The sequence below is a fragment of the Erinaceus europaeus genome, chromosome 1, assembly GCF_950295315.1.
Source record: "Erinaceus europaeus chromosome 1, mEriEur2.1, whole genome shotgun sequence".
Classification (NCBI taxonomy): Eukaryota; Metazoa; Chordata; class Mammalia; order Eulipotyphla; family Erinaceidae; genus Erinaceus; species Erinaceus europaeus.
In genome coordinates, this window is record NC_080162.1 from 103,019,050 (window position 1) to 103,036,705 (window position 17,656).

General features: G+C 41.5%; 1 protein-coding gene across 1 annotated transcript in view; it reads left to right on the forward strand.

Moving 5' to 3' along the window:
- KIF11 (kinesin family member 11) overlaps positions 1-11,930 on the forward strand; it is a 55,527-nt gene extending 43,597 nt beyond the window's left edge. The window contains exons 19-22 of the mRNA XM_060191934.1: positions 1,346-1,568; positions 4,869-5,017; positions 8,584-8,700; positions 10,600-11,930. Of these exons, the coding sequence (XP_060047917.1) occupies positions 1,346-1,568; positions 4,869-5,017; positions 8,584-8,700; positions 10,600-10,719 (609 nt within the window). The 3' untranslated portion in view covers positions 10,720-11,930. The remainder of the gene's footprint in view (positions 1-1,345; positions 1,569-4,868; positions 5,018-8,583; positions 8,701-10,599) is intronic.
- Positions 11,931-17,656: the final 5,726 nt, after the last annotated feature.

Below are 17,656 nucleotides of genomic sequence, written 5' to 3' on the forward strand. Positions count from 1 at the left end.
TACCTGCTCAGTTCTACATCTCCTAGCTGTCTCTTCCTAATGCTTGGCTAAGTACATGCTTTACTGGGTGAGCTACCTCTCAGCTCCTAATTTGGTTCAAACCTTTGGGTCTAGCTAGCTTGTGGACAATAGAGAATTTCAGATAACATAAGAAAATAAGCCAGAGATGCAACAGTTCAAATCCAGACATTAAGATACAGATAGGGTCAAGTTTGGTTTTTTTTTCCCCCATAACAGACTTTTATTTTCAAGGAGAAAAGTATGAGATAGGATAGTCTGTGAGAAGAGAGAGTTAAAACTAGAGAATCTGATAGCAGAACTTGCCTGAGCCGTTGCTTGTTTTCACCTATTACAGTTAGTTATCTAAGAATGACCTTTCTTACTCTGAAGTATCCCAGTGCTCACGATAGAGCAGCCTACTTACAACATATCAACCAAATCTAGTGATGAATTTTGGTTCAAATAAAACAAGTTTGAGGGGAGTTGGGCGGTAGCACCCCGGGTTAAGCGCACGTGGCACAAGGCGTAAGGACCGGCTTAAGGATACTGGTTCGAGCCCCGGGCTCCCCATTTGCAGGGGAATGACTTCACAAGTGGTAAAGCAGGTTTGCAGATGTCTATCTTTCTCTCCTCCTCTCTGTCTTTGCCTCCTCTCTCGATTTCTCTCTGTCCTGTCCAACAATGACGACATCAATAACAACAATAATAACTACAACAACAATAAAACAGCAAAAGCAACAAAAAGGGAAAATAAATAAATAAAAATAAAACAAGTGTTGGGGCCAGGTGGTGGCACACCTGGTTGGGCGCATGTATTACGATATGCAAGGACCTGGGTTCGAGCTCCCGGTCCCCACCTACAAGGGGGAAAGATTTACGAGTGGTGAAGCAGGCCTGCGGGTGTCTCTGTGTCTCTCTTCCTCTCTATCACCCCTTCCCGCTTGATTTCTGGCTGTCTCTATCCAATAAATAAAGATAATAAAAAAAACATTTAAAAAGTATCAAAAATATTTTAGATAATTGGTGAAATCTTTTTAAAAATTAATTATTAATTAGGTAGAAACAGAATTACAGACAGAAGGGGGAACTAGAGAGGGAGACAGACACCTGCAGCCCTGCTCCACCACTCTCAAAGCTTTCTCCCTGCAGGTGGGGACCAGGGGCTTGAACCCAGATCCCTTTGTACTCAACCAGGTGTGCCACCATCTGGACCCTTATCCTTTACTATTGTATGTGTTTTTAACTTTCCTTAAGGAAAATTTAGAGGTACAGGGAAATGATAGTATTTAAGGAAGCACTAACGACTTTAATTTTTATAATGAAAACTCGTTTGTATCATTTATAGGTTATAAACCAAGGTTGTGAGTCTTCATGTTCGGAGATCGCTGAAAAACTAAGAGGACATAAAGCAACTCATGAGAATCAGCATAACATTTTCCTCAGTCAGATCACTGGTGATGAAGAAGGACTAATGGCACAAAGCCTCGAGCTTAATGAAAACATAAAAATGGGTTTGACGAAGCTTAATTGCTTTCTGCAGCAAGAACTGAAACTGGATATTCCAACAGGTACTTACAAGAGAAAGGGGTTTAGGGAAGGAAAGAGAGAGAACCAGAGCACCACTGTGGCACATGTGGTGCTCAGGATTGAACTTGGGACCATATGCTTGAGAATCCAATACCTTATCCACTATGCCACCTTCTGGGTCACTCCGATAGGTACTTTTAAAGGGAAATAGAATTGTTACAGTGTTTAGTATTGACTGTAGCCTTACACAGGGTCAGATGTTCCAAGCAACTAGGTCTTGCCATGAACTAATAGGAATTCATCATCTTACTGTAATCAACTAAAATAAGGAAAAATTGGAACCTTAATCTAGCCATTTGGTGTCATACATTCTGACATCACATTTACTAACATTTTACATTCATGTAGCTGACTTTGTTAAGAAAGAACAGCTATCATCTGACAATCTTAAGACTACATTTTAATATAAAAAATAGTGGAGGTTGGACTGGCAAGCTAGCTTACTTGGATAATGTGCTGCTTTGCCACATGCATGACCCAGGTTTGAGCCTAGACCTTACTGCATTGAAGGAAGCGTCAGCGCTATGGTCTCTCTGCCTCTCTCTATCTCCGTCTCTTATCTTTAAAACAAAACAAGTATTAGAGGGTACAGTTAAGCACATTTAGTTATATGAATGTTATATATATATATATATATATATATATATATATATATATTTTTTTTTTGTATAGAGACAGATATTGAGAGGGTAGGGGAGCTAGAGAGAGAGAGAGAGGCACCTGCAGCACTGCCTCACTGTTGTGAAACTTCCCCTCTGCAGGTGGGGGAAGAACCCTGGTCCTTGCACACTGAAATGTTTGCCCTTCCCCGGGTGTGCCACCATCTCACCCCCACATGCTTAGTTCAGTGCAAAGCTTGCCACACGGTGCATTATGGTATGCTACTTATTTTATCACAGACTTGGATTGGCATTTAGGAATAACATTTTTGTGACAAAGATCAATATATGTTCTAATGATTTAGTGTATTCTACACAGAAGACAAAAGGATAGCAAGTTATTTAGCACAGGGTGAATAATCGCAATGTGGTAGATAGTCTTATAAATTTAATAATTGGGAGTTGAGCGGTAGCTCAGCGGGTTAAGTGCACGTGGTGCAAAGCACAAGGACCGGCTTAAGGATCCCGGTTCGAGTCCCCCACCTGTAGAAGAGTAGATTTACAGGCGGTGAAGCAGGTCTGCATGTGTCTGTCTTTCTCTCCCCCTCTCTGTCTTCCCCATCGCTCTCCATTTCTCTCTGTCCTGTCCAACAATGACGACATCAGTAACAACAACAATGAAAAGCAACAAGGATAACAAAAGGAAAAATAAATTTATAAATATAAAAAATTTACTAGTAATTACTGAGTAAATTTTATGGTATGTAAATTATACTTCAGAGGCACTTCTCAAGGCACATATTAAAGGTCATGATAAATAACATTGATCTCCAAGAGATTCTTCTTCTTCTTCTTCTTATTATTATTTTCTTACCAGAGCACTGCTCAGCTCTGGTTTATGAAGGTGCTGGGGATTGAACTGGGGACTTCAGAGCCTCAGGCATCAAAGTCTTTTGCATAACAATTATGCTATCTCCCACCCCTCCAAGTGATCTTTAATTTTTATTGTCCATTCTCAGTGAAATTAGAGATAAAAACATTTGAGCAAAAGCCAAGTGCCTTTGTTAGCTGTGAGAGTAAAAACTCATTAGAAAGAAAGCCAACTGTCAAATATGCAGTGAGCTATCTATCCTTATCAGTCTGATCATAAGTACTTTTATCCAAATACTACTGCCATTTTGCACAGTAATGACTCAGTGCCTGCACTATGAATCCACTGCGCCTGTGGCCATTTTTTCGATCTCTTTTGGATAAGACAGAGAAAAATTGAGAGGGGTGGGGGAGATAGAGAGTGCGAGAGAAAGACAGACACCTGCAGACCTGCTTCACAGCTTGCAAAGCGACCCCCTGCAGGTGGGGATCCGTGGGGAACCATGATTCTTATGTGGATCCTTGTGCTTTGTATTATGTGGGCTTAACCCAGTGTGCCACCACCCAACCCCACAGTCTATGACTCTTTGTAGAGCTTACACCAAACATCTTTTATTCACCCTCAGAGTTGGAAAAATTTCTCTGAGATAAGACTAATTCTGAAGATAGTTGATTTTATTAAGACAATTTGTCAAGTGAGAAATTTTTTAAGTGGGGACTGGGTGGTGCTGCACCTGGTTAAGCACACAGAGTATAAAGCACATGGGCCTGCTCAAGAATCCAGGTTCGAGCCCCTGGCCCTTCACCTGCAGGGGGTTGCTTCACAAGCAGTGAAGCAGGTCTGCAGGTGTCTCTCTCTTTCTCTCACTCTATCTCCCCTCCTCGAAATTTCTCTCTGTCCTATCCAATAAAATGGAAAAACTGGCCACCATGAGCAATGGATTTGTAGTGCAGGCACTGAGCCCCAGCAATAACCCTGGAGACTAATATATATATTCTTATCTATGGTAATGGTTGTTTCTGGTTTATTATTATTTTGTTTGCCTTTTTTCCCCCCACCAGTGTTTTTCTTTGGGCTTCATACCTATATGATTCCATTGTCCTTGGTCGACTCCTTTTTTGATAGAGAGTGAGAGACACACCATAGTACTGCACCATCGTTTGTGAAGTTCCCCGTGTACAGGTGCTCCAATATGGCTACTGAAGGCTCTAACCTGGCTCCTCATGGATGGGGAAATTGGCACTCTACTGGGTGTGTTACCTTCCAGTCCCACTATTAACTTTTTTTAATGTGACTGGGGGGAATGCACCTAGAGCCTTAATGTGATATTATTGCATGGCCTCACTGTTCAACTTATCATTCTTTATTTTATTTTTTTTTGAGAGAGGGAGGGATGAGGCAGCAAGAAAGGAGAAATGCTACAGCAGTGCTACATCCTGCCACCTCTGCCAGCACTTTTCACAGGGCTCCCATGAGTTGACATGGCTCTGTTCTAGTCCCAGTGCAAAGGAAGCCAAGCACTAATGGGGCAAGCTATCTCACTGGCCCTTATTTTATCTTTTTTAGTGAGTGACAGAGCAAGGTAATTTTTGTTGGTTGTATTACTTGTCATTTTTGTTTTTATGTGCTGGTGATTAAACCCAAGACCTCATCCACTCATGACCAATGCTCTACCACTGAACTAACCCCCATCTCCTATATTACATCTTTGAAAGACAAAGATTCATTGAGAAATATAAATCCTAGCATTATAAACATCATATTAATATTTTACACCTAATTTTTTTCCTTTTATATAATGTCCACTAAAGGTACAACACCACAAAGAAAGAATTATTTGTACCCAACAACATTGCTGAGAACTGAACCTCGGGAACAACTTCTTCATCAGCTGAAAGAGAAACAGCCTGAACTGTTGATGATGTTAAACTCTTCAGAAAACAAAAAAGAGGACAGCCGGGTAAAAGATCTTTATTGGCATTTTAGAGTTCCTCTGTAAGCTTCTTTTTCTAAACCAGAGTACAGATCAGCTCTGGCTCACAGTGGTGACAGGCATTGGACTTGGGACCTCTGGTGCTTCAAGTATGAAAGTCTGTTGTGGCACACCTGGTTAAGAGCACTTAGTATGGGAGTCAGTGGTAGGGCAGGGGTTAAGCCACATGGTGCGAAGCGCAAGGACCGACATAAGGATCCTGGTTCGAGTCCCCGGCTCCCCCCTGCAGGGGAGTTATTTCACAGGCTGTGAAGCAGGTCTGCAGGTGTCTATCTTTCTCTTCCCATCTCTGCCTTCCTCTCCTCTCTCCATTTCTCTTTGTCCTATCTAACAATGACAACATCAATAATAACTACAACAATAAAACAACAAGGGCAACAAAAGGGAATAAATAAATAAATATTTTTTTAAAAAAAGAACACTTAGTACGAAGCACAAGGACCCGCACAGGGATCCCTTTTCGAGCCTTTGGCTCTCCACCTGCAGGGAGATTGCTTTACAAGTAGTGAAGCAGGTCTGCAGGTGTCTCTCTTTCTCTAGCCCTGTCTTCCCCTTCTCTCTCAATTTCTCTCTGTCCTATCCAAAAAAAAAAAAAAAAAAGGAATTAATGGCTACTGGAGCAGTGGATTTGTAGTGCAAGCACCAGGCCCCAGCAATAACCCTGCAGGCAAAAAATAAAAAAAAGGAGGTGTTGCAGTAGGTAAGGCTTTGAACTCTCAGGCATGAAGTCTTAAGTTTAATCCCTGACTTCACAAGTAAAAAAGATTGTCTCCTCTTCCCTCTCTCCTTTTGTCCATTTCTCCTCTATACTTCTTTCCTCTTTCTCTCATTAGTAAATAAATAAATGCTTAAGAAAAAAGTTAATTGGGAGCCAGGTGGTAGCGCAGCCGGTTAAGTGCTGTTGGCTCAAAGTGCAAGGACCGTCATAAGGATCCCGGGTCGAGCCCCCAGCTCCCCACCTGGAGGGGAGTCGCTTCATAGGCAGCGAAGCAGGTCTGCAGGTGTCTATCTTTCTCCCCTTCCCTATCCCCTCCTCTCTCCATTTCTCTCTGTCCTATCTAACAGTGATGACATCAATAATAACAACAATAAAAAACAAGGGCAACAAAAGGGAAAGTAATTAATTAATTAATTAAAAAAATAAAGAATTTAGAAAAAGGAAAATGTCAGTTGTCTAAATCATTTCCCTTGCCCTAAATTCTCCTGTAAACTATATATATTTTTATTGGGGGGGGGGAGTTAATGGCTTACAGTAAATACAGCTGTTGATATATGTGTATTCTCAATTTTATGCAAAATACTCTTAGTCCCAGCCTAGGTCCTCCTCTACCATTATGCACCAGGACCTGAAAACCCCACACCCCCAGCCCATTCCCCACCCAGTCCTTTTTTTTTTTTTAATTTTACTTATTTATTATTGGATAGAGACAGCGAGAAATTGAGAAGGGAGAGATAGATAGAGACACCTGCACCTCTACTTCACCACTGGTGAAGCTTTCCCCCTGCATTTGGGGACTGGGGTTTGACCCGGGTCCTTGCACATTGTAGCGGGTGCACTTAACCAGGTGCGCCACCACCACCTGGCCCTTCCCAGTCCTTTACTTTGGTGCAATAGCTGGTGAATTCTTGCTGTTGAATGTGCATCAAGAATTTTATTTGCTTTTCAGTTCTACCCTCATTAACATTAGTTGACCAATCCTTAAAACCTGTTTGTTTTAATTTGACCATTTTTTATTAGACTAAGAGATAAAGTAATAGCCTATATTTGGATTGCACTTAGCATATATCAGATATTGTTTTAAGTACTTTACATACACTTAAAAAATATTTATTTTAGGGAGTCGGGCTGTAGCGCAGCGGGTTAAGCGCAGGTGGCGCAAAGCACAAGGACCGGCATAAGGATCCCGGTTCGAACCCCGGCTCCCCACCTGCAGGGGAGTCGCTTCACAGGCGGTGAAGCAGGTCTGCAGGTGTCTATCTTTCTCTCCTCCTCTCTGTCTTCCCCTCCTCTCTCCGTTTCTCTCTGTCCTATCCAACAACGACAACAACAATAATAACTACAACAATAAAACAACAAGGGCAACAAAAGGGAATAAATAAACTAAATAAATTAAAAAAAAAAAAATTTATTTTATTGGATAGGACAGAGAGAAGTTGAAAGAAAAAGGGGAGATAAAGAGGGAGAAAGACACCTTTAGCACTGTTTCATTGCTCGTGAAGTTTTCCCCCTGCAGGTAGGGAATGGGTCTTGAACGTGGGTCCTTGTGTTTGCTAACGGGCACTGAACCGAGTGTGCCTCTGCCTGACCCCCATACATCACACATTTACTGTTAATTCTCTCTTTTGAGGTGAATGCAATTACCTACCCTATTTTACTGTTAAAATCTAAGATTGCACAGAATTACACAAGATGCAAATGGAATTCAAACCTAGATAGTCATGCTCCATAATCTGTTCTGCTGTTTGTTATTGTTGTTGTTAATATTTATTAGTGAGAGAGAGAAAGAGAACCAGAGCATCATTCTGGTACATGTGATTCCAGCGATTGTACTTGGGACCTTGTTCTTGCAGTGCTTCACCTATTGCACCACCTCCCAAGTCTGGTCTGGTATGTTCTGCTCTGCTCTGCTCATAATTGTAGTTATTATAGAAAAATTGGGAACTTGTGGTCCGGGGGTGGCGTGGTGGATAAAGCATTGAACTCTCAATCATGAAGTCCTGAAGTCCAGCACATGTACCAGAGTGATGTTTGGTACATTCTCTCTCTCCTATCTTTCTCATAAATTCTAAAAAACAAATAAGAAAAGAAAAATTGGGAAATCAGAAAGTTACAAAGTAGAAAATAGAAGACCATAATCCCATTGTCCTGAGATTACCAATTTAATAAGTCTATTATTTTTTAAAATTTATTTTACCTATTTGTTTATATATTTTATTATTATTATTTTAAAGTTTTATTTATATAAAAAGGAAACACTGAAAAAAAAACCCAGAATAAGAGGGGTACAGCTACACACAATTCCCACTGTTATTTATTTTTGAGAGACGAATGCATCACCTAATATTAGCATATGGTTGTACTGGGATCAAACCTGGGGTTTCAGGCAAATCAGTGCTCAATTACTGAGTTATTTCCCTGGTACTGGGATAACACTTAACATTTTAGTGTAGGCACTTTAACTCTATATAGGTACATACTAGTAATTACTCCATTTGTTGGTAGGCTTTCTACTAATTTTGTTGAGATTAACTTTCATAAAATGAGCATTGTGTTCTTGTCTTTTAAAATACTTATGTACTTATGAGAGAGGAAGATGGGAAGCAGAAGAGAGAACCAGAGTGTTACTTTGGGGCATGCAGTGCTTGGGATCAAACTCAGGACCTCATGCTTCAGAGTCCCAACTCCCCATCCACTGAGCCACGTCCAGGGATGCAGATAATTGAGTTATTTTCAAAAAAGAAAATTACCCTAAGAGAGAGAAGATTTTAAAGTCTTGGATTTAAGTAAGCACTGATTCAATTTCTTATTTTAGGATTTGGATGAAGAAAAGGCCATTCTGGAACACACCATTGAGGAACCTCTGAGTCAAAAGCCAATTGTAGATGCTAATGTCAATTATTTATCAAGTGGTGGGGTCCCGTTTTTTCAGGTACCTGATAATCATCTTTTTATTTACTCTTTTACTTTATTGGGGGATTAATGTTTTATAGTTGATAGTAAATACAGTAGTTTGTATATGCATAACATTTCTCAGTTTTCCACATAACAGTACAGCCCCAACTAGGTCCTTTGCCATCCTGTTCCAGGACCTCCTGATACCTATTCTATTTGATATCCTTCCATATCTGTTAAGTCCTTCCTTTGCTATTTAATATGTAGTCATTGTTCTTAGTGGGTAGAATAGCAGAGATGTATGTATGTATGTATGTATGTATGTATTTTGTTTATAAAAAGGAAACACTGACAAAACCATAGGATGAGAGGGGTACAACTCCACACAGTTCCCACCACCAGAACTCCCTATCCCATTCCCTCCCTTGATAGCTTTCTTATTCTTTAACCCTCTGGGAGTATGGACCTAAAGTTATTGTGGGATGCAGGTGGTAGAAGGTCTGGCTTCTGTAATTGCCTCCCTGCTGAACATGGGCATTGACAGGTCAATCCATATTTCCAGCCTGTCTCTCTCTTTCCCTGGTGGGGCAGGGCTCTGGGGAATCAGAGCTCCAGGACACATAGGTGGAGTCTATCCAGGGAAGTCTGATTGGCATCCTGCTAGCATCTGGAACCTGGTGGCTGAAAAGAGAGTTAACATATAAAGCCAAACAAATTGTTGACTAATCATTGATATTCCTTTCATTCTACTCCTTTTATTGGTGGTTAGGTGTAGGCTTTCATCTCTGCTTGCCAGATAATTTGAAGGTTCAAAATGACTTGTTTGGGAATAGGGCAGTAGCGCAGCGGGTTAAGGCACGTGGCGTAAAGCGTAAGGACCGGCATAAGGATTCCGGTTCAAGCCCCCAGCTCCCCACCTGCAGGGGAGTCGCTTCACAGGCGGCGAAGCAGGTCTGCAGGTGACTATCTTCCTCTCCCCCCTGTCTTTCCCTCTTCTCTCCATTTCTTTCTGTCCTATCCAACAATAACGACATCAATAACAATAGTAACTACAACAATAAAACAACAAGGGCAACAAAAGGGAATTTTTTTTTTTTTTTTTTTTAACCAGAGCACTGTTCAGCTCTGGTTTATGGTGGTGCCGGGGATTGAACCTGTGACTTTGGACCCTGAGGCATGAGAGTCTGTTTGCATAACCGCTATGCTATCTACCCTCCGCCCGGGAGTAATTTTTAAAAAAAAAATATTTATTTATTCTCTTTTGTTATCCTTGTAGTTACAGTTGTTGTCATCGTTGTTGTTGCTGTCATTGTTGTTGGGTAGGACAGAGAGAAATGGAGAGAGGAGGGGAAGACAGACGGGGAGAGAAAGTCACCTACAGACCTGCTTCACCGCCCGTGAAGGTGCACCCTGCAGGTGGGGAGCCAGGGCCTTGAACCGGAATCCTTACACCGGTCCTTGAGCTTTGCGCCATGTGTGCTTAACCTGCTGCGCTACCGCCTGACTCCCAGGAATAAATATTTTTTTAAAAAATGTTTTGTTTAACCTTTTATGAAGTTTCCCACATTGATTTTCTTGCTTATAGTCCAAATAATTAAAAAATTTTTTTTTGATATTTATTTCCTTTTGTTGCTGTAGTTATTATTATTGTTGTTGATGTCGTTGTTGGATAGGACAGAGAGAAATGGAGAGAGACAGAGAAGGGGAGAGAAAGACACCTGCAGACCTGCTTCACCGCCTGTGAAGCGACTCCCCTACAGGTGGGGAGCCGGGGCCTCGAACCGTGATCCTTACTCCAGTCCTTGTACTTTGCAGCGCGTACACTTAACCCGCTGTGCTACCGCCCGGCTCCCTATAGTCCAGATAATTTTGAACATGAGTATACTAATATGTGTCAATATTGCTTTATATTAAATTTATCCCCTTAAATTCACAGCATAAAAAGTCACATGGAAAGGACAAAGAAAACAGAGGCATTAATGCAGTGGAGAAGTCTAAAGTGGAAGAAACTACAGAGCTCTATGTCACAAAAAGCAGACTACCTCTTCGAGCCTAGATCAATCTTTAGTTAACTCAAGGACTGGTAATTCATTCATTAAGAAAAAATATTAACTGTAGCTCCAGAACTTGAGCCTGTGTAGAGATTTAAAGGTAATAGAAACTATCAAGGCAATATTGTACATAGAAGTTAAGTTTAATATGTTTACCCATTTTTCTGTCATCCCTTTAGTTGGGCTTCATTTGGGATTAACTTGGAATAAATATTTCTAGTTTTTGATAGAAAATACCCATTTTACAGCAAATGCAAAATAGTGTTTGTATATGATTAAGTAGAAGGACGCTTCTCTGTTATTCCAGGCTTGACCTTACATATGTAAATATCACTAGTACTTGGCTTTGCAAAGGATCATTTTCTTTTCCTGCTGTGATTATGTCTGTATTTGCTTGCTTTCTTCCCTAGACTTTTCCATCCTGCCTTTTGAACTCATTTTCCCTTTTTGTCATCATTCTTTTTGTAGACCACAAAATGGTGCCCATTCTTATGAGATAGCTAGAATTTCACCTAGAAATTCTTGACATTTCCATTGTTATCTCTAAAATCACTGTCAGCAATAAATATAATCCTAGAAGTATCACTTCCTTCAATATTTTTGTTTCCCCCAAGTGTAAAAGTTTCTCATTCTCTTACATGGATTATTATGTGAGTCTTCCACAGAATTCATAAAATGCCAACTTCTCTAGAATAATATCCATTTCTATCGTGGGAATACTACTTGGAGCTCTGATTAAGGACAATGTGGTCCCATTTTAAGACCTTTGTTGTGCAGAAAGTCACAGTGATTATGGGCTGTTTTAAGCTATTATTTTCTTCTTTGTATATAATAAAATGTGTATATATACAGTTTTTTTCCCTATTGAAAAATTTGTCCATTACGATTCCCTTTATCTTTGCCTTGACAATTTATTGGAGCAGCCAAATTTCTGGAAGTTGAGATGTTTCTACATGAAGGAAAAGAGCACTTGGAATATAAATGTTGTGTCTCCATCAAGTTTAGTGTACAAATTTAGAGAGATGTGACTTTGAAAGTAAACCCCATTGGAGATTTGAACATGTGCTACTTCATGGAACTAAATTCACTTTGTGGACATATTACACCCTAATAAAAATATTATTTCTATGCAAAATCAGAATGTCAACATAGGTTATGAATAACGTCTAATAAACTGTTGGTCAATGTGTATAAATAAAAAAAATTCATAAATTTACTTGTTCCATTATTTCCTTTTTTTTCTTCTTCTTTTTGCCACCAACATTATCTTTGGGGTGCAGTGATTGTATAACTCCACTGCTCCAGTGGTATAAAAAGTGGTTGTGGGGGGGGGGGGGGTCAGGTGGTAGCACAGCCGGTTAAGCGCAGGTGACGCAAAGCGCAAGGACCGGAGGATCCCGGTTCGAGCCCCCGGCTCCCCACCTACAGGAGAGTCGCTTCACAAGCGGTCCTTATCGACATCAACAACAATAATAACCACAACAAGGGCAACAAAAAGGGAAAAAAATGGCCTATAGGAGCAGTGGATTCATGGTGCAGGTACAGCCCCAGCAATAACCCTGGAGGCCAAAAAAAAAAAAATCGTTAAAAAAAAAAGTGGTTGTGGTTTTCCCCCCCAGTGTTATTGCTGGGGCTCAGTGCCTGCTCCTGGAGGCCATTTTTCCCCTTTTTGCTGTCCTTGTTTATCGGCATTGTTGTTACTATTATTGTCATTGTTGTTGGACAGGAGAGAAATGGAGAGAGGAGGGGAAGACAGACGGGGAAAGAAAGATAGACACCTGCAGACCTGCTTCACCGCCTGTGAAGAAGCGACTCTCTTGCAGGTGGGGAGCCGGGGGCTCCAACCGGGATCCTTCTGCTGGTCCTTGGCGCTTTGCGCCACATGCGCTTGACCCACTGTTAATGCCCGCCCCCCTGTGTTTGTTTTTTAAAAGAGGGTGAGAGGGAGGGAGAGAGACGGAAAAAGAGAGACACCTTAATAACACAGTTTCTTTGTGAAGCTTCACCTCTGCAGATGTGATCACTGGGAGCTTGAACCCCAGGTCCTTGTGCATGGAATCATATGCATTCCCCCTCTATTTCCTGTCTGGCAATGGATATTTACAGGGTTGGACAAGTTAAGGTGTTAAAATTCCTAAAATAGGGGGTCGGCCGGTAGCACAGCAGGGTAAGTGCACGTGGCACAAAGCACAAGGACCGGCGTAAATATCCAGGTTCGAACCCCCAGCTCCCCACCTGCACGGAGGTCGCTTCACAGGTGGTGAAGCAGGTCTGCAGGTGTCTGACTTTCTCTCCCCCTCTGTCTTTCCTTCCTCTCTCCATTTCTCTGTCCTATCCAATAACAACGGCATCAATGACAACAATAATAACAAGAGCAACAAAAATGGGGGGGGTGGGGAATAGCCTCCAGGAGCAGTGGATTCCCAGTGCAATAACCTTGGAGGCAAAAAAAAAAAAAATTCCTAAAATAAACTTCTAAGCAAATATATCAAGGGAGAAGGATCTTGATAAACATGCTAAGCTTTTAGTTACACTCTAAGCGGTTATATACACCCCCAGTGTATGACTAATTCCTGGTCTTTTTAAGTTTTGGAGCCCAACTTTGGTCACCTTACCCCTGACTTTTAAATTATCTTGAAATGCTAATGAAACTTATTTAGTATGGCTAAATAAGTATCTAATAATGAACATCCAGGTTCTTGAATTGGTTTTTCAGTGTTAGGTACTCAAAATCATCAGTAACAAAAATGGCTACATAGATATTTTTAAAGAACCATTCCTTCACAAAAGCAAAAACAATGTCAGAACACTAGAAAACAAAAGTTTATAGCAAGCAAATGCTAGATTAAGAAAAAGGCAATCTGAAGTCTAGAAAACTTTGTGATGTTTTTATTTGCCTTTTCTCCATTTCCTTCCCTGACCCTCTTATTTATTTATTTATTTAGCCTCCAGGGTTATTGCTGGGGCCTGGTGTCTGAACTACAAATCCACTGCTCCTGGAGGCCATTTTTTCCCTTTTGTTGCCTTTGTTGTTTTATCGTTGTTGTGGTTATTATTGTTGTTATTGATATTATTGTTGAATAAGACACAGAAATGGAAAGAGGAGGGGAAGACAGGGGGAGAGTTAGATAAGACACCTGCAGACCTGCTTCACCGCTTGTGAAGCTACCCGCTGCAGGTAGGGAGGGAGGGGGGTGCTTGAACCAGGATCCTTATGCGGGTCCTTGCGCTTTGCGCCACCTGCGCTTAACTTGCTGTGCTACCAGACTCCCCTTCATTTTTATTTATTATTTTTACATTTTTCTTTATATTTATTTCCTTTTGTTGCCCTTGTTGTTTTATTGTTGTAGTTATTATTGTTGTTATTGACGTCGTAGTTGTTGGATAGGACAGAGAGAAATGGAGAGAGGAGGGGAGGACAGAGAGGGGGAGAGAAAGATAGACACCTGCAGACCTGCTTCACCGCTTGTGAAGCGACTCCCCTGCACGTGGGGAGCCAGGTGCTGGAACCGGGAATGTTATGCAGGTCCTTGTGCTTTGCCCCACCTGCGCTTAACCCGCTGCGCTACCGTCCGACTCCCTCCCCTTCACTTTTAATCTTTCAGATCCTGAAAGGGTAACCTTCACTCTGATGTAAACTGTTCACAAAATTTATTCCTGAACAGCAGATAATTCTGAAAACTCAAATGTTCACATCTAGGATATTTCTTAATGGAATAAGAAATGGATATATTTCTTTAGCTACACTAGCAAAAGACTAAGATTTACATTTAAAAAATCTATATGGGGAGGCACGAATGGAAGCACATGGTGCAAAGTGCAAGGACCTTCGTTAATGATCCTAGTTGGAGCCCCTGGCTCCCCAGCTGCAGGTTAATCACTTCGTGGGTGGTGAAGCAGGTCTGCAGGTGTCTCAGTATTCCCCTCCTCTCGATTTCTCTCTGTCCTACCCAACAAGAACAGCAATAATAACAATAACAGCAACAACAAAAAATGGGAAAAATGTCCTCCAGGAGCAGTGGATTCATAGTGCAGGCACCGAGCCCCAGCGATAACCCTGGAAACAAAAGAAGAAAGAAAATCTATATAGAAAAGATGAAGGGGGAGGAGGGTGGACGGTAGTGCAGCAGGTTAAGCGCAAGTGACTGGCATAAGGATCCCAGTTCAAGCCCTCGGCTCCCCACCTGCAGGAGAGTTGCTTCACAGGTGGTGAAGCAGGTCTGCAGGTGTCTTATCTTTCTCTTCCCATTCTGTCTTCCCCTCCCCTCAATTTCTCTCTGTCCTATCCAACAACAAATGACATCATCATCAACAACAACAATAATAACCACAAGGGCAACAAAAGGGGGAAAAATGGCCTCCAGGAACAGTGGATTCATGGTGCAGGCACTGAGCCCCAGCAATAACCCTGGAGGCAAAAAAAAAAAAAAAAAAAAATATATATATATATATATATATATATTAAAAAAGAAAAAAGAAAAGATAAAGGGGCCAGGTGGTGGTACATCAGGTTAAATGCCCACACTACAGTGTGCAAGGACCCAAGTTCAAGCCCCTGGCCCCCACCTGCAGGAGGAAAGCTTCATGAGTGGTGAAGCAGAGCTGCAGGTGTCTCTGTCTCTTTCCCTCCCTATCTCACCTCTCTTCCCAATTTCTGTCTCTATCCAATAATAAGTAAATAAAAAATATTTGGGGACTGAGTAGTGGCATACCTGATTGAGTGTACATGCTAAAATACACAAAGACCTGGGTTCAAGCCTCCAGTGCCCACCTGCAGGGGGAAAGCTTCACAAGTGTTATAGCAGTGCTGCAGGTGTCTCTGTCTCTCTTCCTCTCATTATTTCTTGTTTATTTCAATAAAATTCCTAAAACCCCTGCTATGCACTGCCTTATTCTCTCCTGGATCCCCAGTGTATCACTGGTCAGAAGGACAAGTGTGTCCTCATCTGGTAGTCCTGTACAATTGGTTCATGGACCTGTTCTGATCTTTTATGTCTGTTCTATACTTTCAACTCCCATTCTCTCTGATACAATTTTGCTTGAGTTGCTGCTGATATGAATGCCTATTGAGTCCTGCTCCCTTTGAGAGGCATACCTCTTCAACCTGTGTGGACAGGACCCCATCATGTCCTCCTGACAAATTACCACTGCACTCAGACTTAAGAGTCGGGCGGTAGCACAGCGGGTTAAGTGCATGTGGCGCAAAGCGCAAGGACCAGCTTAAGGATCCTGGTTTGAGCCCCCAGATCCCCACCTGCAGTGGAGTCAGTGAAGCAGGTCTGCAGGTGTCTATCTCTCTCTCCCCCTCTGTCTTCCCCTCCTCTTTCCATTTCTCTCTGTCCTATCCAACAACAACAATAACTACAACAACAATAAAACAAGAAGGGCAACAAAAGGGAATAAATAAATAAAATATATATTTTAAAAAGAATATCCTTCCTGAATCCACTTGCCAGAGAAACAAGTTGACACCCTCACCCGATGATGCTCCTTTCCCTTTTTTTTAATTAATTAATTTATTTACTAGGTAAAGACAGATAGAAATTGAGTAGGGGGTGAGATAGAATAGAAAAGAGACAGAGAGACACCTGCAGCTCTGCTTCACCACTCTAGAATCTTTCCTCCTGCAGGTGGGGACCAGGGGCTTGAACCTGGGTCCTTGTACACTGTAATATGTACGCTTAACCAGGTGCACCACCGCCTGGTCCCTGATGCTCTGTTCTCTGAACCCAACTATACCTGGACCTGGGAGCCCATCATGGCTACCATGACAAATGTTATGTTATCCACTAGCCTCTGTGCATTCCTACTTGTTTTATTTTTCCTCATACTTTCTTTTTCCTTAACATGTACTACAGCTAAAAGGATGGGGCGTGTCTGTGTGGGAGCCTGTGCTTTTACTAAAACAAAACAAAAGTTAACATTAAAAAGTTACTCTATTTTGGGGCCAGGCTGTGGTGCATCTGGCTAAGAGCACATGTTACAGTGCATAAGGATGCAGGTTCAAGCCCCCGGCCCCTACCTACAAGAGGAAAGCTTCATGAGTGGTGAGGCAGGGCTCCAGGTGTCTTTTTCTCTCTTTCCCTCCTCTCTCAACTTCTCTGTCTCTATCCAGTAATAAATAAATAAAGAATATTTTTAAATGATTTTTAAAAATAGTTACTCTAGAGAATCGGGTGGTAGCGCAGTAGGTTAAGTGCACTTGGCGAGAAGCGCAAGTGTAAGGGTGCCAGTTCGAGCCCCTGTCTCCCCGTCTGCAGGGGAGTCGCTTCAGAGGAGGTGAAGCAGGTCTGCAGGTGTTTATCTTTCTCTCGCCCTCTCTGTCTTCCCTTCCTCTCCCTATTTCTCTCTGTCCTATCCAACAATAATAACAACAATAAACAACAAGGACAACAAAAGGAGAAAAATAACCTCCAGGAGCAATAATTTAAAATAATTAAAAAGAAACTGAAGAACGTGTTTTGCATAGGAGATTTTTGAAAACTGCTAACCTTTTCATGGAAGTCTAGAAAGTTCATCTCTGTATATGCTCAGGAAGGTCCTAAATTTTCATACCAGATCGGCCTGAGTCACCGCAAAAATACTGAATGCTAAAATAGAATTTCAAATGTCCTACTGCCGTGTTAAAAGTACACACATAAACACACACACACACACACACACACACTTTCTTGGCAATTGCTAGTAGATGTGTTGTATTCGGGAGTTTAATGAAATCTGTCAAATGATTCACTTAGCACTAAATTTTTTGAGCAGACTTCAGTAAACAAACATTGTAGATTACCTCAGAAAAGCTACTTCTGCAGAGGGGAGAGGATTTTGTTTCTAGGTTTGCTACATTATATTGTTTCAAGTGTCTAATTTTCTATAAAAATTAAAAGATATGCAAGAAATAAGGTGTGGTTCACACAAAAGAAAACACAGCCATTAAAAATTGTCCTT